This window comes from Ranitomeya variabilis, chromosome 7 (assembly GCF_051348905.1).
Source record: "Ranitomeya variabilis isolate aRanVar5 chromosome 7, aRanVar5.hap1, whole genome shotgun sequence".
In the NCBI taxonomy this organism is placed as follows: Eukaryota; Metazoa; Chordata; class Amphibia; order Anura; family Dendrobatidae; genus Ranitomeya; species Ranitomeya variabilis.
Genome location: NC_135238.1, coordinates 32,421,595 through 32,445,954, shown reverse-complemented (window position 1 = coordinate 32,445,954; position 24,360 = coordinate 32,421,595). Strand labels below are relative to the sequence as shown.

The following is a 24,360-nucleotide window of genomic DNA, read 5'->3' as shown; positions in this document are numbered from 1 at the left end:
GGGGAAATGATGCGAGTATTGTTTATTTTTTGGCTTTATACAATTGGCAGCTGCTATTATTTCTTTTTTTTTTCTTTAGTTGGATTTCTAAAAAAAAAAAATGCATAGAAAATAGCACCAAATTTCTTACCTGTTGCAATAATAAAAATGGGCAGAAAATATGGACAGCTGAGGTGCAAATACAAGTTTAGCCTTATGATAGCGGTGCAAATGTGCGACAGGCATAAAAAGCCGCTCGTAGGATTCAAAACGCGCCGGACCTAGACGTGCCAGTTTCTGTAAGTTGGGTGCTCGGTTCTGCAGCTGGTCCTTTAATTTAATTATTGCAAAACACACAAATATTAATGACATTTGAGCTATTATTTTTAACATGTATTTTTTACAGGCAAAATCCCATAAAACGGGAGAAGAACTGAGAACATTTTCTTCCATGCCAGCTCACATTTGCGTTTGCATTGTCTGACGGTCCTGGGGGTTTTATTCACGCACCGTCTTTGTGATGCAATTAGAGCCCCAGGGGTAACATACAGCACTCATAGTAAATATTTGATCCGCAATTACAATTATTAATTCACACCCGACTCCTGCAGGACAGCATGCAGCGCATCAGTCGCCGCTGAATATCTAATACAGGCCACAAAGACGGAGATTTTTCTGTATCTAGGCTTTTTCTCTCTGGGATTGTTCTTACCCCCTCCCAGATACGTCTTGGCCCCCTGTGGCGCCCAACAATGGGAAGCTTTTGAAAAAGTCAGCGGGGTGTTGTTCCGCAGAGCACAGTCAGGAATACACAGAAATAATATTGTCGCTATCAGCAGATTGAACACAAATTAAATTCTGTCATATCAAGATAAAGGGGAAAAAAACACCTTACATATACTCTATATTTGCCAAATCTCTCTCTGAACTATTGTACTTTTAAACATATGCACTTTTTCAAAGGAGAAAAGTTGATTTAACAACCTCATCTGTTAGTGACGAGAATTTTCTCCTATAAAGACAAAATAATCTGACATTTTTGGTATTTTTTTTTCCTTGAATTCAAAATAATGAATGCAGTACCATTTATGAACACCGGAGGAAGCAAAGCAAAAGCATAGAAACCAATGCAACAGCGCCCCCCTCTTAATGTAAAGACTGCAACAATACCTTAGCAAACCCATCTAGGTTTGGTAAGAAAAAGTAAGGACAGCTTGGCAAATCTATTCAGACCTGGATTGCCTGTAACCAACAACATTTTTTTTAGCTATAGAGAAAACCCTGAAAATATTTTTCTCTCTCAGTAAACGTCTAACTTATACTCAGTTGAGGAAGGGGTCAACATGTTTGTTAAACAAGGCCCATCACTTAGATTTGGACACAATTTGATGGCTTCTTGACAAGTCCTCCCCCTCCCCATACCTCCCAACGTAACGATCTTGAAGCATTACCTACTTTGTCATACCTATCATCATACCATACCATCCTCACCTGACGTTTGGTTCTTAGTAGCTCTGTCTCTAGTTCCTGTATTGGCTCATTGCTGTCATTGACCCGGCTCGTCATCTCATTTCTCTCCGCTCCTGACCTCGGCTACAAATTCTGAACCTGTGCTGCCTGCCCCGACCTCGGACCATCTGACCTCACTTTTGTCTCGCCCACCTCTACCACGAACCCGAGGTTCTGACCCTCCGGTGAGCTGCCGCATTCCTGGAGACCACCCTGGAGAGATACCTGGTGTCTACCGGTAGCCCAGTCTATCCTCACCATCAGAGTCTCAAGTGAATACCTGCTAGATATTTAGTCATGACCCTTCAGGGTAAGCCCGGCCAGTGGCACAGTGGATTTACACCCAGCAGCATTACACCAACACCTGTGCTTGGTTTGATCAGTCATTCTGTGCTGACAAGAGTCCCTTTAAAGGTATACATCCGGAAAGACATATATCTCCTTTTTTAGAGAGACTGTCAACACAAAATGACTGATTAAACCAAGCACAGCCACTTGGTGCACCCTTACTGTGGCCCAGCAGTCCAGTGCACCTTCCTACCTACTGGTTTTGCATCTACCTCCACCCTTCTCTGGCTCTTATAAAGTAAGAACTGTCAATCAAGGAAAAGGAGGGCAGAAATGGATGGAAAACAAGTAGGTGGGAAGTTGCATGGAACAGTCTGGTCATGCCAAGGGTGCCGCTGCTTGGTTTGAACAGTCATTTTGCAGTTACAGACTCCATTCAATCTATATGCCTATGGCAAGTGGACACTTTAAAAAGCAAAGTGAGAGCAGCCTGATCTTCAAGGAAAAAGCGTCCTACTGGGTCATTCCCCAATTCAGTACGCTGCACAATATAGAATGCACAGCATAGTAGTGCTCAGATAGTAGCGCTACTATATATGTGGTCAGAAAAATTAAAAACACAAAAATTATGGTATTCAAAACTTATAACGTGGCCCAAATCTATCACAAAGTGTTTTATAGTACCGATCCAGGTATGCTTTGCAGAGGGGCCATTTTTGGCCTGACTTTTTCACCTAGAGTACCTCCTCTGCAACTATTCTAATAATAATGTTATATTCATATATACGACATATATGATTAGCAGATGGTAGAACATCTTATAGTCATAAGAAAGAGGAATTAAATAATGCAAACCTTATTAAAAAAAATAGAACAAATATGCTGTAATCCATTTTGGTATCAGGCAGATTTTAGTTACCGTGCTAATAAAATATGAGAAAAAAAATAGGATAAAAGTCTTTCCGTGATTAAAAAAAAACCCACAAAAAATCCTTCAATAATAAAAGGCCGGCAGTACGATGGCCTAAATGAAAAGGCTCTCAAGTCTGAGAGGAGCGTGGCATTTCCCTACATTCTCTGCCAGCATGAACAGTAAATGAAACAAATGTATAATTACCCGTTGTGGGCAGCATTATTACCTTATCCATAATTGAAAAATAAGTGGTTGGTTTCATTGTTTCCTCGAGCTGAATTCGGGATCTGTGCTGCAGAGTGGAAACTATAAGTATCAGCTTCAAGATGTTCTCATTCTGCGGCGCTGTCTAAATGGCAAATCGTGCCGTGATTTATTGTGTTCTGCATCCGCGGAAAAGCAAAACCGCGGTTTTTACTGATGTAGGGGGGAAAATCAGGGCGACGGCACCCAGATCTTATGCTGGAAATGGTACTCATCTGCAAGAGCCTAAATGATGACTAACGGAATAGCAGCCGCTCTTAAAGGGCCCTACATCTAAAAAAAATAAAGCTTTTTTGAAGATTGTTCTATTAACTCAATTATGTTGTTCTGTATTAAAGTCAACCAACACAGAAAAATACTCACCAACTACACAGAACAGACACCTGTATGGCCACATATAATTATATTTAATCACTAAATCAATAAAATTAAGGCTGCTATAACAGGACTTATATTAAAGGAGTATTCCCATCTCTAAGATCCTATCCCACTATGTAGTAGGTTTATTAATACTATTATAATAATATGAGCAAATACCTCCAATTAGAAATGAGGTATAGTTCTTCTGATTAGCTATGCCGCTTACCACATGTGCAGGGCATTGCAGTAGCTTAGGTATCTAAGGTTACGGCCACTCATATACTGACAGTTAAAGATAGAAATGACTTATTTTGATACCAATGCTGCCATGAAAAAATAAACAGATAGGACACAGATGTGGAGTTGAGCAAATAAATGCGCAGGTCCAGCAACCACGGCAGTCCGTGAGACGGCGAACCTCTGCCATCATACCGGGATCACAGATGCCTCTTCTGATTGGTGGCTACGTCATCTTGACCATTAAAAAAAGGTTCCTGTACAAACTCAAATGTCATCCATATACTGTCCATACTGAACTTCTCCTACCTATTAAACAGTAAAGTATTATTTTTCTTCACACAAGAAAAAAAAGACGCTACAAGAATCGACCCGCAGTTTAAGGGCCTACATCTTCTGCTGGTCTCTCAACTTCTTCTTTCAGCGGAAACATTAGATGACTGCTGCAGCCAATCAGAGGCCACAGATCGTTGCAGCCTGAACTTTGTCTTCTTCAGAACAATCTCTCATCTCGCTGGGACAAAATGTGAAGACTGCAACCAATTAGTGGCTGGTTATTAGGTGTAAAGGACACATGACATCCTCTCACCAAAGAGAAAGCCAGGAGAATGGCATGGCGGTGATCAGGTAGGTGAGTATCCGTTTGTTGAGTTAATCACCCTATTGACTTATTATTATTAACAAATTAGTTAATCCCTTTAAGTTTATCAGCAGTCACATTGCAGCCTGCCATGCTCCTGCCATTGTTCAGTGGCTTGTCTGTATTGAACATAAAGCTCATTTGAAGTTTAACAGACAGGATAACAGAGACCAGCTCTCACTTCCTGTAGAGACAATGAAGCACACTTCAACTTCTTGTAGAGACAATGACCCGCTCTCCCACTTCCTGTATAGACAATGACCCACTGTCCTATTTCCTGTAGAGACAATGAACTACACTTCACCTTCCTGTAGAGACAATGAAGCACACTTCAACTTCTTGTAGAGACAATGACCCGCTCTCCCACTTCCTGTAGAGACAATAACCCGCTCTCCCACTTCCTGTAGATACAATGACCAGCTCTCCCACTTCCTGTAGAGACAATGACCCGCTCTCCCACTTCCTGTAGAGACAATGACCCGCTCTCCCACTTCCTGTAGAGACAATGAACCACACTTCAACTTCCTGTAGAGACAATGACCCGCTCTCCCACTCCCTGTAGAGACAATGAACCGTTCTCCCATTTCCTATAGAGACAATGACCCGCTCTCCCACTTCCTGTAGAGACAAAGACCCGCTCTCCCATTTCCTATAGAGACAATGACCTGCTCTCCCACTTCCTGTAGAGACAATGACCTGCTCTCCCACTTCCTGTAGAGACAATGACCCGCTCTCCCACTTCCTGTAGAGACAATGACCCGCTCTCCCACTTCCTGTAGAGACAATGAACCACACTTCAACTTCCTGTAGAGACAATGACCCGCTCTCCCACTCCCTGTAGAGACAATGAACCGTTCTCCCATTTCCTATAGAGACAATGACCCGCTCTCCCACTTCCTGTAGAGACAAAGACCCGCTCTCCCATTTCCTATAGAGACAATGACCAGCTCTCCCACTTCCTGTAGAGACAATGACCCGCTCTCCCACTTCCTGTAGAGACAATGACCCGCTCTCCCACTTCCTGTAGAGACAATGAACCACACTTCAACTTCCTGTAGAGACAATGACCCGCTCTCCCATTTCCTATAGAGACAATGACCTGCTCTCCCACTTCCTGTAGAGACAATGACCTGCTCTCCCACTTCCTGTAGAGACAATGACCCGCTCTCCCACTTCCTGTAGAGACAATGACCCGCTCTCCCACTTCCTGTAGAGACAATGAACCACACTTCAACTTCCTGTAGAGACAATGACCCGCTCTCCCACTCCCTGTAGAGACAATGAACCGTTCTCCCATTTCCTATAGAGACAATGACCCGCTCTCCCACTTCCTGTAGAGACAAAGACCCGCTCTCCCATTTCCTATAGAGACAATGACCTGCTCTCCCACTTCCTGTAGAGACAATGACCCGCTCTCCCACTTCCTGTAGAGACAATGGCCCGCTCTCCCACTTCCTGTAGAGACAATGGCCCGCTCTCCCATTTCTTGTAGAGACAATGACCCGCTCTCCCACTTCCTGTAGAGACAATAACCCGCTCTCCCACTTCCTGTAGAGACAATAACCCGCTCTCCCACTTCCTGTAGAGACAATGACCAGCTTTCGCACTTCTTGTTGAGTGACAGACAGGTCCCTCACTTACTGTGGAACGACAAAGGTCTGCACTTATGTCCTTTGGAGAGAAAGAAAAATGTCCCTGACATAGAGATGGCTAATGAAATAGAATTACAAAACTTTTTTATGCTTTTTTTTAAATATGATTTTCTGACAAAAGATTAGAGAAAGAACATAGTCACATCTTATTTCTGGAAAAATAATTACCCTTTATAAACTTAGGAACACAAATATATACAATATATATCCATGCCACATGTCCTTCAGATGCTTATCCACATCCAACCTTTCTATATGCTTTTCCTACAGCATGCATCTGCAAACGAGCAGTCGAATGCAATGAAAGGAGATGTCAAGACCTATATTAAGTCAATGTGTCCACGCTTACCCAACAATACCAGAAGGGGGAAAAAAATCCTTAATCATAATTGTTGCATTCCACATTCATGGCATAAATCGAAGTTATTTAAAACATGCATTTTCTATGACATGAAGTTATTCACGTGAGTGAATTCTCTTCCTTGACTGTTAGCTCTTTGCTATGCTAAGGGTGCACCGATTGCCTGTGCTTTGTTTGAACAGTTGTTTGGTGCTGACAAACTCCCTTTAAAAAAAAAATGCTGAACATTCAATACAACACAAATTTTGGAAGAAATTGGACATGTTTTCAGTGGATAGGGAAAAGGGATAGGAACCCTATCCCAACTCTAAGGAAAGGATATGCTCAAAAGCTAAATTAAGAAAAAAAAGAAACAGCGCCACTCTAGTCCATAGCCATTTCTGATATTGCAGGTCAACCCCACCCAATTGAATAAGACACAATTGCAATACCAGTTACAGCCCACGGGCATGAGAGAAAGCATTTCTGGGGAAAAAAAATGGAAACTATTTTCATTAAACCCAGACCACCCCATCCAGTTTTGTTTTAGGAAGTAGATTTAAAGCTGATTTTAAGGGGAAATAATCTGTTTTAATTGAATCACTTCTAAAAGCAGCTGTATGGTTTAGAAAACCTATGCGGTAAAATCCTTCCATGCTGACACATCTACTAGATGGAGAGGTAAGCTGCTTTAGAGTCTCATACACAGGAGGACCTGTCATGCACATGCATTGAACAATGCTTTGATATTATTGATGGATAGTGTAATGCCTAACTTCCCCAGCGGTGGCACTGCAGGAGAACTCAACACTTGGTGTTAGGTCTACCCATAGATCTGATCGCCGGGATCAGAACACCCTAGCAATTTTGGGAGACTTTTCTAAGTAAAAGTGGTTGTCCAAACCAAAGAGAAAACTGGAAGATAAATTAAATAGAGGTATACCCTAATTAAATATTAGCTAATCCCAAGTAACACATTCTGGTGGCCCATGGTTCAAAACTACAGAGCTGGATTACAAGCACACAATTATTATAAGGCGAGGACTGTCAACAAGATCCCATTGAACTCAACAGTGCAGCTTATTACAATATCATTTTAAGCACAGATTAATGAGACAGGTTAGGAAAGTAAAGGATCGTCTCTCCTGAATAAATTAAGCAGTATGACCTCTCCTCCCGAGTGTTTAAATGAGCAATTAAAAGCAATTTATCACTGCAATATTCCTATGGTATCTTTAATGTATGGCAGAGGTTGGCGGGATAATGGTACCCATTTATAAAATTGCTAAGGTAACGCTTTAAGTTTATCTGTCTGAAATTGATTTTTTTTTTTTTTTTCTGTCTACACAAAGCCTTTGTGTAGTTCTTCTACTTCACATGTATAAATATAGATATAGATGGCTTTCAACTGAAGCCAGAAATATGTCAATGCCTGCAATATAGTGAAAAAAGATCCGCATTTTTCCCGTGGTTTAAAGAGCCACGGTCAGGAAAAGTTGCACACTGTGACGGTATCCAACTGAGAAGGACATGAGGGAGGAGCATCCTGAGGAGAGTTGTGTCCTCCCCGATGTCCTTTTCAGTTGGATACAAACAAAAGTCAAAGGGAGATGCATTGTCAAATTGTCTATGACTAAAATAATAAAATAATCATGAGGAGATTTTGAATATCACACCCATGGGGCGTCAATGTGCCTCAACACACTTGCAGGGTTTCGGTGATTTACAGTTTTTGTCCATATTTATTTTAAGAATTAAAAGTGATAGTCTCATGTTGGGTTATGAGGAGCACACTGCACCCTCTCGTCCTGATGATTAACAGTTTGGAACAGCAGCATGGTTGATTCGCTGGTCTGATTTCTGAAGATGCAAGCAGAGGCGGCTTTGTATCTGCAGCATCAAAGTAGCAGAGTGACACCGAAGCAGGCCGAATACAGCAATCTGGACAGCTTAAGTGCTTGCAAGAGTTGTACTTCTTGCCTAGGAAACCGGTCACTGCTGATAGACTGCAGACATGGCCGATAATCTAGGCAACAAGTAGTAAACTAAAGAACTTAAAAATCCACTTTGTCATTTTAACCATTTAAGAAGTTAAGAAAACCCCTTTAAAAATAATCTATTGTAATTAACCCCTTCCTTGCACAACTATTATACTCTGATCACTCCAGGAACACAGATTCCAAAGATGTCATTATTATCTCCGAAGTCATTTTGAGTTCCCCTATAGTAAGCTACCAGACACTCTATATCCTGCATTGTAATGAACGCTCCGGACTCCTAAGTGTTGATGCACAGTACAGCGGACTCCTAAATGCCTCATTAGCATATAGTGCACGCAGACTTACTGAAATGGAGAGTAAGCGCACTCAGAGATAATAATATCAAACATACGTGTGGATGCGGCTGTCGCATTGTGCCCACAGCTCGTTACTCCTTTTTATTTTTTGGTGATCCAGAAAAATAAAAAAATTGGTTCTCATAATTCCACTAAAAAAAGAAACCATCCTATCTATATATATAATTGTCTAAGGGTCACTTCCGTCTGTCTGTCTGTCTGTCTCGGAAATCCCAAGTCTCTGATTGGTCGTGGCCGTTTGCCCGTGACCAATCAGCGACGGGCACAGTTCGGCGGCAAAATGGCCGCTCCTTACTCCCCGCAGTCAGTGCCCACTCCATACTCCCTTTCAGTCAGCGCTCACACAGTGTTAATGGCAGCATTACACCGCGGTATGCCACGGTGTAACGCAGTCCGTTAACGCTGCTATTAACCTTGTGTGACCAACTTTTTACTATTGATGATGCCTATGCAGCCTCAATAGTAAAAAGATCTAATGTTAAAAATAATTTAAAAAAATAAAAAAAAATCATTATATACTACCTTCCGGCGCCTTTCCCGCTCCTCGCGACGGTCCGGTCCATACACTGCGGTCTCGCGAGATGATGATGATGTAGCGGTCTCGCGAGACCGCTACGTCATCATCTCGCGAGACCGCAATGTACTCTTGGGACCAGAGCTTCATGAGGAGCATCGCCTCGCCTGGATCCGGGGGCCGACGGAAGGTGAGTATATAACTATTTTTTATTTTAATTCTTTTTTTTTTTTTTTTTTTACAGGGATATGGTGCCCACATTGCTATATACTACGTGGACCGTGTTAGATACTGTGTGGGCTGTGTTATATACTACGTGGCTGTGTTATATACTACATCTCTATGCTGTATACTATGTGGGCTGTGCTATATACTACATTGCTGTGCTCTATACTATGTGGCCAGGGTTATATACTGCATGGGCAGTGTTATATACTAAGACTCCGTGCTATATACTACGTGTCTGTGCAATATATTACATGGCTGTGCTATATACTATGTGGATGTGCAATATATTATGTGGCTGGGCAATATACTACATGTCTGTGCTATATACTACATCACTGTGCAATATATTACGTGGCTGGGCAATATACTACGTGTCTGTGCTATATATGGCTGTGCAATATTTTATGTGGCTGGGCAATACACTACGCGTCTATGCTATAAAGTACGTGGCTGTGCAATATACTACATATCTGTGCTATATACTACGTGTCTGTGCTATATACTACGTGTCTGTGCTATATACTACGTGTCTGTGCTATATACTACGTGTCTGTGCTATATACTACGTGTTTGTGCTATATACTACGTGTCTGTGCTATATACTACGTGTCTGTGCTATATACTACGTGTCTGTGCTATATACTATGTGTCTGTGCTATATACTACGTGTCTGTGCTATATACTACGTGTCTGTGCTATATACTACGTGTCTGTGCTATATACTATGTGTCTGTGCTATATACTACGTGGCTGGGCAATATACTACGTGGCTGGGCAATATACTACATGGGCTGTGCTATATACTACGTGCCTGGGCAATATACTACGTGGCTGGGCAATATACTACGTGGCTGGGCAATATACTACGTGGCTGGGTAATATACTACGTGGCTGGGCAATATACTACGTGTCTGTGCTATTTACTACATGGGCTGTGCTATATACTACGTGGCTGGGCAATATACTACGTGGCTGTGCTATATACTACGTGGCTATGCTATATACTACGTGGCTATGTTATATACTACGTGGGCTGTGTTATACGCTACTTTGCTGTGCTATATTTCTCTGCTGTATCTGTGCATCATGAATCGTGGTATGTGTTAAAGAGGGGGGCCCACTGAGACTCTTTCGCCTGAGGCCGTCAAAAACCAAGAGCCGGCCCTGGCTTCACTGATTGGTCACACCCGGCCGCGAACAATCAGCAACAGTCGCAGTCCGCCCGCAAATTGGCACAGAATTTGAACCACGCTTCGCTAATTGGTCGCGCCCGGCCGGCCAAATCCTGTGAATAAATTGCATTATTTTGAAAACTTCATAAATAAACTACATACATATTCTAGAATACCCGATGCGTTAGAATCGGGCCACAATCTAGTAGGTAAATAATAACCCTTTGAAGAATCTTGCCCCATGACTTAGGATATAAACCAAAAGAACACAATCATCTACTTACAGACTGTTTGGGGGTTATTGCTCCTCATCAGTGAAAAGCAGAAGACTGGCCTTGGGGATGGGAAGCCTTTGATTGGGGATATAAGGGTCCCAAAACTGCATTTATACATGGTATGATGATGTGGTTGATTAAGAAAAATATTTTTCTCATATTTTGAGAACCTGGTAGAGGACTATGGCCCCAATTACCGTAATCATTTGAAGTCCCTTTTTCTATTCTGTGGTATTCATAATTTTTTTGAAAAAAAAATCATCAATATAGAGAAAGCAGTTCATGAATTTGGTGCAAAATTTATATTTTTCTCTTTCACTACTTTACAACTTAAGGTAAAAATTTGCACATTAGTCTTCAACTACGTATAAAAAAAAAAAAAAAAAAAAAAAAAAAAAAAAGGCTACAAATGGAGCAAATTAGCCCAGAAAACTGGAGAAATGAGAAATGGCAAAGATTAATAGGGGGCATGAGTGTCTCCACGGACTAGTCCAAAGTGGCTTCTTCCCACCCAGTTCCAATTGACTGACAGGCCAGTTGTGGGGAGCGGAGCAGCCACTGGGGTTCAAACTAGTCAAACTAGTCAACGGAGACACACAGTCCCCAGATAGCCATACCTGGCTGCAATCATACAGTCCACGGGTGGAAATACCATTAATGCACCAATGGCCAAAGTAAGGGGGCCACTACCACCTCCAAAGTGGGTGGAATTGCGTGATTTGATGAGCAATGGAACTTTAAAGGGATCATATATTTTTCATATACAGGGGATATTTACCATCTTAGTCTGCCTCTGTGAAGAGTTTGTGATCTATGCTTCCAGTGGATCAAGCAGCATGAATCTGGCGACAGGTTCCTTGAAAATGAATGCTTCTAGTCAACCTTTGCTTGGTGCTGTAACTATTGACACAAGGCAGGAAACGTGGTGCAAGTCCAGAGGCATCCAAATCAGACTGCTTTGCACTGAGGAGGGGTTAACACCCTGAAACACGTGTTTGCAAATAAGAGTTTTCGATTTGGCTTCTTATCCCAAGTCATGTGGCAAGGCTTGTTAAAGGGTCGATATTGACTTTTAGGATTGCTACATCCAATGTGTGTCGACAGAGATCGAGGAGGCTATTTGTATATTTAAATTCCCAAAGAAGCATTGCAAGGCCAATAAGTCTCCTTACATCCACAAGGAGAAACGCTCTCCCTTAGACCACAAGTCCAGAGGCATCAGCATTTGTGACAGCAGGTACCATTGTAAGCTGCTGTAAGAAGACTCCGGAGAGCGTGAATATTATAACATTATTTGTGTATGACCTCCTTCTCCAGCTGCCAGTCAGCATTACTCCATATTTGAGAGTAATGACAGAGTTTGATGGCCAAAGACCCGAATGTCAAGAGGATCTGATTACAAAGGCACAACAGCCTCTGCCTTACTTACCTGAAGACTCAGTCTCTCCAGCCTCATCTCCAGGATTTTATTCGCCTCCTCTAACCGGCCACGTTCGGCTTCGAGCTCCTCAATTTTCAACCTGCAAGACAAGCGGAGCATGGAGAATACAATATGAAGTGACATGTTTGGAATAATAACACACTACGGGGCATTTCCATTTCTGCAGTCCTCTCCCTAAAGACTGTTTGCCGCCATTACTACACTAGAAATGAAAATTCTCCCTTTATCCCACTGTCTTGTCAGATCGGGGCTGCTCTGATCATCGCAGCTAATGAACATTTGGTTTAAATGCTGTAATAAATAATTAAATATTAGTCACTGATATTGAGGAAGACCACACAAGTGTACAAAGAAAACATTGTAAAGTGTTCTCAATGTTTTTTGCGCTTTGTGAATTTGTTTTTTTAAGACGTTTAGGTTTCTTTTTATATATTAAAGTTACTTTTTAATTTACAGTAATCAGAAATTGTTTTTCTGATAATGGAGTTTAGCATATGGTAGTTCCTGAAAAAAAAAAGTACCATTAATACCTATGCAGGGGATACACAACGCTATCAGATGAGTATTGCTCCAAGGCCTGGTTCACATCGCGTTTTAGCCTGTAGTTAGTGGCTCTGCCGGGGCGTATACGTCTAAAGGCCTGAAAATCAGGCTATTTGGCGTATACGGTGGAAAATGTTGTCCGAGAGATCATACAGTGACTGTCTCCATCCTTACAGTCAATGGCCGCACCAAAGCATACGTACGAATCCCGCTTTCATGTTCAGTACATAAGTTCATTTAATCCGACATGAAGTTAAAATATGGCATTTTGAGTAAAGAATAACTAAACATTTTTTATTTATCCTCCAGGCATTGCAAAGTGATTAAGTTTTGTAATATATTTCATTACCCTATTTTAATCCTAAACACTTTGATAAGGTGCAGTTCTATCGGATCATTACTGGACATGTGAACATGGCCCAAGTTTGCCGTAGAACATGACCAAGTATCTGGTGCAGAAACCTTCATGCTGAATTTTCCTGGAAGCCGATCGAGTCTTGTGTGACCTCATACGGGTCACGTAACGCGTTACAATAGTCACTAATGACCTCCAGTAAAGCCCATGGACTTGTAATGGACTCTAATGGTCAAGACCCTGCAATCAAGGATTTGTTAGATCACAAAAGACTCTTCCAGTTTCTCACCTCTAATACTAGTAAAATTGTTATTAATACTTGGCACTGCTTTACTGTTTCATAAAAAAAAAAAAAAGGAAAAAGAAAATAGTAGTAGCAAATAACAGATGGGCGCCTTCTATATTAGTGTGCCAAATGCCATCTGCAGCATCAAATATTTTTTTTCCAATGTATGATGTATTTAAGCTGTGCTCTGCTTCTAAAGCATATGCCAGCAATCTGATCTCCGTTATTTACTACACCCAGTGCGTTTCACTTTCAAGATTATTCATCAGCCATGTTTTTTTGCAGATTGGATCAAAGCTTCACAAGGGTTAAATAGTCCATGTATATTCAGATAACGCTCATTTGATAGACAAGGAGATACATAGATAATTTGCACATTAATTTATTTAAAAATAATGTTGTCCTATCCTCCTCCCCTTCCCCCCCCCCCCAAACAAAAAAAAAAAATCACTCCAGAGTGCAGGCCATTCCCTTCTGTGTATAACTTGTCTGCTGCCTACTGTCAGGTGTAATCCATCTGTAGCAGCAAAGAAGCAGAGACTGACTTTGACTCTCTGCTCCGGCTATCCTGTCTGGAAAAATGCATAAAGACACTTCAGTTCAGGCAGACAAGTCATTAGACAAAATAGTTACCAACATTGGTGTTTGTGATTTAGACAGACTTAAGTCTCGCCCCCTAGTCCCACCCAGGACTGCCCCAATCCTGTCCAAAAATATCCATTTGTGGTCTGTTTGGGGGTAAATCTCCCCTTTGTCAAGGAACCCTGCAAATTTGCAGTCATGGTGTCTAAAAAATCTGGACAATCTTGACAAATTCAAAAAAGATGTCTTGTATGTTACATTCTCAGGCTCTATGTAAGCTGTGAAGGGAAAGTTCCAATGCCTATAGTGCTGGCAAAATGCTGGTTAAAAGGAAGCACCCACTGACAAAAAGGATGACATGCTACAGAGCATGAAAATGGTTATGGGGCAATTTATAACCATTCTTTGAAAACTTGAAGAGCTAGCTTTCCAAGAGCTGCAAGTGTTTGGCCCCTTTTTTTGGAAGCCACACTCCTCCAAGACCTATTGCCCTTGTAAGCACACTTAGATGCTGGGTAGTGATGAACGAATGTGCTCAGATAATGTCTTATCCAGGTATGCTCGGATGTTATCAGAGTATTTTGGTTGTGCTCAAATAATATTTTCGAGACCCTGCAGCTGCATGTTTTGTGGAAAGACAGCTGCAACACATACAGGGGTTGACTATTTGTTAGATCGCGATTTCAGCGATGTGTCATTTACTAGGCTGTGCTTACTAGGCAGTGTTTTATTAGCAGGAAATTATCACCACCCTCAAGACTGACTAGCCAATCAGTAGTGTGGGTGGTGTTATGCACAGCTCAGCATTCCGAGCTCTGCTAGATCTGCAGCACAGAAAACTGCGATTCTATCACAACTGCTGCACCCAGTAAACTAAGTGAAACATCGATGGAATCAGGGTTTCTGTCCCTACATCATGCTGCTGCCAGATTACATAACAAAAAGTTGCAGACAGATTCCCTTTAAGAAATGCACAGATAACTAAGACTATGCCAAAGCACTGATAATGAAACATCAAGCTACACCTACATGGACTTGGTATCCTGTGGGTTAAGCCAGTATGCATGAGAGTTCAGTATACCGCAAACATGTGGGCTCTATACGGTTTATTTATTCTACTTTTCACCTTATCACTACTTTTTAATTGAACTGAAAGGGAGTTTTGGTTTCTCTCAGCCCTTTAATAGAGTGTCTGTAGGCAACTATAAATCTTAGTGCCCACCTATGGTCATTGGGGCGATGGGGCTTCCTGCAATCGTTAATCACAATTAGAGAAAATCAAGCTTTGCCTCCGATGTTTTCTGGACTTTTACCCCTGCGGTAACAGAGTAAGCCGTCTTCTCTGCGCTTTCCATTATGTGAGCTACAGAATGAAGGAAATCCAATTTGTGCATGTAGGGAGGCAGCGTGACAGATGTACAAAAGGACGCAATATTATCAAGTTCCATCACCTTCCTGGAAGTGGCCATCAAAAAAAAAATAAAAGACAGATCTGAAGAATTACTAAGAAAATCAGTGTAAATTGGAAGAGACACCTATGAAGAAAAAAAAAACCACATTTAGGACGTAAGGCAGCACTGTGCATGGATGAAATAACAGCTAATAAAAAGTAAGAAAAACATTGTGTGATGAACGGTGTAGAAACGTTAGGAGCTGCAACCACATGGCGAGGGCTGTGCCTCCAGGTGGAATATATATAATTATATATAGCCTATAAGTAGCAGCAGTCTGTTCTGGCTCATTGAAGGCGTCCAAGGGGTCTGTATTAGAAACTTCACCTACTGTCACAGGGATACCACCAAAGCTAGGGGCAAGAAGATCAAGGCGTCTGGTTACACAAACCCCTGCACTGGTTAGAACGGATTCCCCATCTTACTAAATAGTGCAGGTTCTGAGATCTGGCATTGCTAGGGTTAATCAGTTCAGTGGATGTCCAGGAGCTCTCCATCATGGATGGCCTCAGCTGTTCTGTGTTGGACACTCCGCTCTGCTATATATGCTTGCCACTAGCATTTGGGAATTGCCAGTGTTAGTTCTTACTGCCTGGTTTGGAGTTGGCGTTTGGAGAGTTGTTCTGGCAATTTCTGTATTGAGTTTGTTCACCTGTTTATCCTCACCCTCTCATATTCGGTTTCACGTAACGTAGCCTGCCCTGTGTTCCACTCTGTTGTTTGGTAAGTGTATTTTGTATGATTGCAGTTTTCATTTATCTCTGTTTGTCTTCCCTTGTCTGTCTGGTTATTGTAATCCTATACACTTTGGCCTCACACCATCCTGGGTGGGGGAGAGAACAGATAAGGGTAACTCAGAAGCTTAGCAAGGCACATTACTCCAGTGTCTCCACTTTCCAGGGTAATCCGGGGTACAGGGATAAATTAGGGCCTCCCCAGCATGACTGATAGGGAAAGAGCCACTTTGTCCAAGAAATCCTGCAACAATACTATGACACCTACATTTTGGGTCTTTATTATTAAAATAGGTTGGCGTCCCAGAAGTAAGACCCCTACCAATCACAGTATAGGCATATACTAGTAAGAAACCCAGCAATCCTATTCATTAAAATCTTAGGAGTCCAGTGGGCGGTCCTAATCAGTGATTCATAGCCTCCTGTGTCAATGTGCATACAGAGATAACTGTCGATCTGCTTAAGACCACCACTTCACAACAGAAAGAATATTTTGGCAGGGCACATGCTCGACCACAGCTTCATTTAAAAGGGGAACACAAGACCTCTGTTCCGGTCATAGATGGAGGGGTTTTCACTGAGACCTCCACTAAACCAAACCAGTGGATAGGCTATAACTTGATCTCACTGGAATATTCCTTTATTGTTTTTTTTCATGCAGTAAAGAAGCAATACTGCCAATTCTATCCAAAGGTTGGACTCAACCAATCCAACACCGGTTACCTTCAGATAATTTGTTCGTTTTTAAAGGGGTTGATGCCTCTTTTGAAGGAGGGGCTGACCTGCCTACCAGCTTTTTGCTTTCTGAGGGGGATGTGCAGTAATGCTTGATTGACAGTTCAGACCAGCACATTATGCTTGCATCGCTGACCTGTGCGCTCTCTGATACTGCTATATGAGGCAGCTTTCCCTCTGAAGCCTCAGAGGAGCACGATGACACAGAAGATGGCCGGATCTAGTGATCCAGAGAGCTTAAGAGCAGCGTTTACAAGCTCTATAGCAAAGTGCTTGTAATCACAAAAAAACCCTGTGCTTTATTCACCTTCCTCATGGCTAAAGCATGGAGTGTCTACCACTACTTTCGGTGTCTGTTACGGTGTGCACTCTGCAGCATTGACAGCGCTGCAGACAATCAGTGAGCTCAGGAGCTCCATTGACAGAGCTGCCGAGCTCAGTTATTGGCTGCAGTAATGTCAACGCTGAGTAGGAGAACTATAGACACAGCGCTGAATCCGGGAAGGATCAGTAAAGAATTTTTTTTTTTATTTTTTTTATACAACTACAATCGGGGATACAGTATTTTTTCCAAAACCGTAAAACCCCTTTAAACCTAAGATGAAAGACAACAAATGCTGGAAAGTGTTGTTAAGGGGTAAGTGAGAGTGATGTAAAAGAAGCGGTGTGTTTATCGACTTTTAACACTTTTTTCCATTCAGTCAGATCAATTGTCAAAAATGCGGATAATTAACGGAAAGAATATTAAATGCATGATATCGTCTTGTAGATTTTTTTAATCTTATCAGGAGTATTACTGCACATTTTCTCAGGTACAATAGTAGGCTTGTGTTGACGCAGGGTTAATGATTTAACAGTTAAAAGGGGAGAAAAAAAATTGAGGACTGGTCTTGCTACAGGCGCCATCTCCATCAGTCAAGGGACAAGTGCTGGAGCCTTAAATTTGATGTAATAGGGCAGGAAGACACCACTATAATGATGAGCGCACCAACCACCTGCAATATGGACGGGATACAGGGAAAGAAAATGAACTTAATGGCTCCAATTTATAATTATAAGATAATATGTGCAGTGTGATTAGAGATAAAATTTTGTTTTTCCCTATGAACCATTTTTCCCAATATATTAACACTGTATAATAATAATATAATCTTATTGCTAAAGAAACACTCAAGGATAAACTAACGCACTGCGTGATGCCACGGCTCGGTTTGCGGGGACAACGTGCCACTCTACGTACAAGATCACTTGATTCATGCTGCCCAAAACACCAAAGGCAGCAGAATTGCAACCAGGTAAGTTTTACTCCTAAAAACAGAGGATCTGACTAAGAATCATAGGGCTAGATCTGAGTAGTACAGCACCGCCCCCGGCGGCCTTGTCCCTGCTCCGCTTCAGATGATTGGCAGGTCTCTACCACATTTGTACATTGGGAAAGACTTATCAGTCACCAGGCGTGGAGCAGGGAGACTCTAACGAGGTGTAGAGAAAGGAGATGTGAATCCGGCTCCAAGGATAAAATATAGAAGCTTTATTGAGTCATTTTAAAAATGCTGCTGAAACATGACCGGCATGGTGAATGACGGAGAGCAACCAGCACCTGACTGGACGCGTTTCGGGCAGTGAATGTGCCCTTAGTCCTCAGTGCTAGACTCTAAAGAGCCAAAACATTACAGATAAAGTCTAGTGATGGGCGAACGTGCTGGGATGAGGTGTTATCTGAGCATGCTCGGGTGCTAACCGAGTGTCTTCAGAGTGCTAGAAATATATGTTCGAGTCCCCGTGACTGCATGTCTTCCAGTCAAACCCTGCTCTAGGTAGAATAATGCATCAACTTTTTGACTGTAATCTTTCTTTAAAACAGGTTTATTGTTATTCAAATTAACTACAGAGGGATGGGTGCACAGGTTACAGTTGGACATCAACTAAAGTAGGGGGGCCAAACGGCATTTTGGACACTTAAAGGAAACCTATCAGTAGCCGTTATCTGCCTAGCACACCACCACATACTTACATTCTGGATAAGCAGCTTAGTAAACATGTCTTCATATGTTTAATCATTATATGCATGATTTAAAGGCTGAACTTTTATCAGCGTATGCGTTGCATGCAAATTGGCTTCCTGGAGTTACAGGGGTGGAGTCACTCAGCTGAATAGTCATAGGGGCCAGGCACTTAAACAAAAGCCCCATTCTAGTTTTACATTACAAGGCCTTCAAAATCCTGAGCATGCGCCAATGTCTTCTACTTATCACTTATCAGACATGCACAGCACCATTGTCTTCTAGTTCTCGGTCATGTGCCACACCATTGTCTTCTAGTTCTCGGGCATGCGCCACACCATTGTCTTCTAGTTCTCGGGCATGCGCCACACCATTGTCTTCTAGTTCTCGGGCATGCGCCACACCATTGTCTTCTAGTCCTCAGGAATGTGCCTCGCCATTGTCTTCTAGTTCTCAGGTATGTGCTATTGTCTTCTAGCTCTCGGGTATGTGCTATTGTCTTCTAGCTCTCGGGGCATGTGCCTTTGTCTTCCAATTCTCGGGCATGCACCTTTGTCTTCTAGTTCTTGGGCATGCGCCGTTGTCTTCTAGTTCTCAGACATGTGCCTTTGTCTTCTAGTTCTTGGGCATGCACCATTGTCTTTTAGCTCTCGGGCATGCACCATTGTCTTCTAGCTCTTCAAGTTCTCGGGCATGCGCCGTTGTCTTCCAGTTTCTCGGGCATGCGCTGTTGTCTTCTAGCTTTCGGGTATGTGCCATTGTCATCTAGTTCGCAGGTATGTGCCGTTGTCTTCTAGCTCTCGGGCATGCACCATTGTCTTCTAGCTCTTCAAGTTCTCGGGCATGCGCCGTTGTCTTCCAGTTTCTCGGGCATGCGCTGTTGTCTTCTAGCTTTCGGGTATGTGCCATTGTCATCTAGTTCGCAGGTATGTGCCGTTGTCTTCCAGTTCTCGGGCATGCGCCGTTGTCTTCTAGCTCTCAGGCATGCACCATTGTCTTCTAGTTCTCGGGTATGTGCCATTGTCTTCTAGTTCTTGGGCATGCGCCTTTGTCTTCTAGCTCTTGGGCATGCACCGTTGTCTTCTAGCTCTTGGGCATGCACCATTGTCTTCTAGCTCTCGGGTATGTGCCGCTGTCTTCTAGCTCTCGGGTATGCGCCTTTTTCTTCTAGTTCTCAGGAATGCACTGTTGTCTTCTAGTTTGCTGGCATGCGCAGAGAGGTCAGGTGTACTCTCACAGAAATCATGCTAAAGCCATACATGCAGCAACAAAAGTTAAAGTTTTATTCACAAAATAGTAAGTCAACTTACTCATCACTGGGAGTCAGATTGCTGGAACCCCTGGCAATCATGCCATTAATCTGACACAGAGAACTTTTCAGCTCATTTGCATATCCGAAAACATGGATTTCTCCAGAACCAATCATTGGATCAGAGATATCAGAGTATTATTTGATTCAACTTCTTATGACCTGCATTCCCATACCGAAGGCTTAGGAGGGTTATTCCTTAGATGCCTTTCTAGGAGAGGCAATACTTTTCCACTAGGACACAAGGCAGATATGGATTACACATCAACGGATATCTTTAAGAAGCTATTCATTCACATTACAAGGGAATATAAAAACCGGAATAAACAGCAACCGTGTAATGCTCCAACCAAAGAGACGACAAACTTTTCTTCTCACTGACCTGAGAGAGTTGACAGCCTCACTTGTGATGGAGGAGCCCAGCGCCGTCGTGCCCATCTGCGACTTCAGGAGACTCAGTTCTGCGGTGAGCTGCAGGGATACAGTCAGAAATGTATTAATACAAGCGCAGAGGCTCCGGAAGGACAACAACGCAGCATTTTTGATCGAGGGTAATAACTTCGGAATAATTTATTCAAGGTGACTGCTAATCTTATAGGGTCGCTGATTTTTACAGTTGAAGTAATTAAAAGCTACAAAGTATTGATTGGAGGAGGCAGAGAAGATGAACACGACAGAAAGCTACAGGTGGGTAGATGGAACGGCAGCAATAAGGTACTAGGAAAAGGAGTCACTCTGCTTTCCATATGCAGCTTTCTCTTAAAAGGGATTTGTCACCAAAGTCAAAGTGTCAAGTTTTTACTCCTATGTTATTCCTGCTACCCCTTGAGTATGCAATTTTTTTCTTTTTTTTTTTACATTTGAACATCCAGTTCTGGGCCTTTATAGTCATTGCTACTTTTTATGACCTTTACAAAAGGGGTGTGGCCCACACGGTAATATAGAGCAGTCTAAGGACACGCCCCCGAGGATCCAGTAAGCACTGCCTTTTTGGTACAGCGCATACAAAATTAGATGGTAGATTTTAGAAGAACAAACAAAAAAAGGAGCTGCAGGAATAAAATAAGAGCATAGAATGGACACTTTTGACCAGGTTACAGATGGGCACTGGACCAGAGTTTCCTGGGTGCTGTTTTCATAGCAAGGGTTGTCATAATCCAGCATTCCCATGAAGATATTCAAAGCAGTTACTAATCAGGGAGGATTTATCAAAATTAGGAGCTTATCACAATTTGTACATGGAAATGAAGCAATTTGAGCCTCTCAGGAAACCAGTAACAGATCAGTGGGGCCCTTCCAGAAATTTGTGATTAAAATGATCAAAGGACTCCATCTCGGGCTCGTACTGCAGGTCAGCTCCATTTAAGTAAAAGGGACATAGCTACAGTACCAGGCACAGCAATTGTAAAAGGGACTGAGCTACAGTACCAGGCACAGCAATTGCCAAATATAGGGGCTGTGCCTAGTAAACAACGTAGAATAAATTCAAACAGCTGTTGGTTGGAGGTGTCAGGAGTTGGACCCCTAAGATCTTATAAATCGATGACCTATTCTAAGTTCATATATTAACAAGAATGAGTTGTAATACCAAGCACAGCCACTCTCAAATAAAGCACTGAGTCTTATAAACGATTTATTATATGGAGGAGCTTTCAACCGGCTCAAAGGTAGAGGTGCCATGAATTGGACCTCACCAATCTTACATAAATGACCCATTCTAAGAATTCGTGACCATTAATAAAGTCTTGGGGCAACTGTCAGTAACCTTATAGCAATTATTTTTCAAAAACTTTTTTCGCCAGCACAGCTTCTTTTACAAAAAAAAAAAAAGTGCTTTACTCACCTTTTTCCAGGTCCAGAGTGGAGTGTCCACCTCTGCTCCTGGAATCTGTTGTTGTCTGCAGAGCTGACATAACATCAACAGTATGGCAGGCAATCACTGAGCTCTACCTGAGCTGCTGACCTCACTGACTGACTGCAGTACTGGGCGATATATCAGCGCTGCAGACAAGAACAGATACTGGGAGCAGCGATGGAGGCAGAGTAAGTAAAGTGCAGTTTGTTTTGTGAAACTGGAAAACCCCTTTAATTTTATAAATTTAATGCTATGGCTATACTAAGATGAATGCACACATTTTGGACATAAACACAACATAGACAAAAATCAAATTAAGTCAGTGTATGATACAGTAGAAGCTTTCTGCCTCCAATTCACGGAAATTATTGTACTCTCCTCGTCTTCAGCCGGATTGACCCATGCCTCCGCTTTTATCTGATACAAGACAGAAGCTGGCCTGTCAGTAAAGGCCCCGTCTCACATAGCGAGATCGCTGCTGAGTCACAAGTTTTGTGACGCAACAGCGACCTCAGTAGCGATCTCGCTATGTGTGACACATAGCAGCGACCAGGCCCTTGCTGTGAGATCGCTGGTGGTGTCGGAATGGCCTGGACCTTTTTTTGGTCGTTGAGGTCCCGCTGACATCGCTGAATCGGTGTGTGTGACACGGATTCAGCGATGTCTTCACTGGTAACCAGGGTAAACATCGGGTTAAAAAGCGCAGGGCCGCGCTTAGTAACCCGATGTTTACCCTGGTTACCATCGTAAATGTAAAAATAAAAAAAACAGTACATACTCACATTCCGGTGTCCGTCAGGTCCCTTGCTGTCCGCTTCCCGCACTGACTGACTGCCGGCCGTAAAGTGAAAGTACAGCACAGCGTTAGCAACCCGATGTTTACCCTGGTTACCCGGGGACCTCGGCATCGCTGGTCGCTGGAGAGCGGTCTGTGTGACGTTGTCTGCATCGCTGCAGCGTCGCTATGTGTGACGGGGCCTTAAGTGATGTCAATCAAGGTCTCAATCAAAGCTCACGGCCCCCGACTAACCCTGGAAACCACAGCCAATATGAATTCATGAGATTCCCAGTCGGATCCTTCAGAGACACCACAGCCCATCGCGCCCTGCACAGGTCTGACAACACCTGTTTACAGGCCAAATCTTTCAGCCCTTGTGAGCAGGAGTGTAAAGTGCGGTGGGAGCAGCAGTGCCGGCACTGAGCTGACGTGGGAGCACCGGCAGGGCCATGGCAGTCAGTACTGCAGAATACCACACTGTTCCTGCAGGGATGCAGACGCTTTTATCTAAAATCCAGACTGCAGTTTCGTAGCTTCTGAGCGGCCATAATTAAACGTCAGAGCTTGATCGTAATGACACATTAAGTGTTTTATCTTCCTCTTATTGTTACATGGTAAATGGAGAAAATTGTTTTATTTGCACTTGGGGTCAATTCCTCCATTGCGCTTTGACAAATAAGCTCCACGTTGTAATAAAACGCGTTAGGGAAGATTCTATTAATATTGTCATACGCGCTTAATTCACACAATGAGACAGCCATCTGCTGATGCCAATTAAAGAAGAAACAACCCAATCCATATGCTATGGCTATGGCAGACTTGGCACCCCTGGGAAAGAATTGCAACAAAGGTCCATATGTCTTTCCACCATCTCCAGAAGAGACCCTGGCAAAAATTTGAAGTTGTGTTACTTTACTAGGAGTTACTTTCCTGGGAGATAGTGTCAACCAATTTAAATCCTTATGACGCATACAAAAAGTCTTGAAGGGAATCTGTCAGCAGGTTTTTTTTTATGGAATCTGAAAGCAGCCTGATGTAGGGGCAGAGACACTGACTCCAGTGATGTGCCACTTACTGGGCTGCGTTTTGCTGTTTCAATACAATCAGTGTTTTATCAGCAAGAGATCACTAGAGGACTACATGCCTCATGCCTGCTGGTCCAACCACTGATTGGCAGATTTCTGTGTACTCTGTGTATTAACAGAATGCTGCCACCCAGTGGTGGAAAAGGAGTTATACAGGGCTCAGCACTCAGAGCTCTGCCAGATGTTCAGCAGAGAAAAATGTGATTCTATCACAACTGGTTGAACCCAGTAAACTAAGTGACACACAGCTAGAATCAGGGTTTCTGTACCTACATCATGCTGCTGTCGAATTACATAGCAAAAACCTGCTGACTGATTTCCTTTACCTATCCTTTCACACGAATCCTATGATGGATTTCCTTTAAAGCATACTTGTCCTTTCACACAAATCCTGTACACAAAGCATAGTCTTAATACCCTCATCTCCCACAACAAGCTGTAACTTGCCATCCACTCTTTTATAGTGGGCAGTTCTT

At 42.6% G+C, this 24,360-nt stretch overlaps 1 protein-coding gene across 3 annotated transcripts in view; it reads right to left on the bottom strand.

Annotated features, from left to right (window-relative positions):
* The window catches only part of MAD1L1 (mitotic arrest deficient 1 like 1), a 696,770-nt gene that overhangs the window by 333,847 nt on the left and 338,563 nt on the right, over window positions 1-24,360 (bottom strand). For all 3 annotated transcript variants that reach the window (XM_077274781.1, XM_077274783.1, XM_077274782.1), the window contains 2 exons: window positions 20,549-20,637; window positions 12,157-12,247 (listed from right to left, as the gene is read on the bottom strand). In XM_077274781.1, coding sequence (XP_077130896.1) covers window positions 12,157-12,247; window positions 20,549-20,637 — 180 coding nt within the window. The remainder of the gene's footprint in view (window positions 1-12,156; window positions 12,248-20,548; window positions 20,638-24,360) is intronic.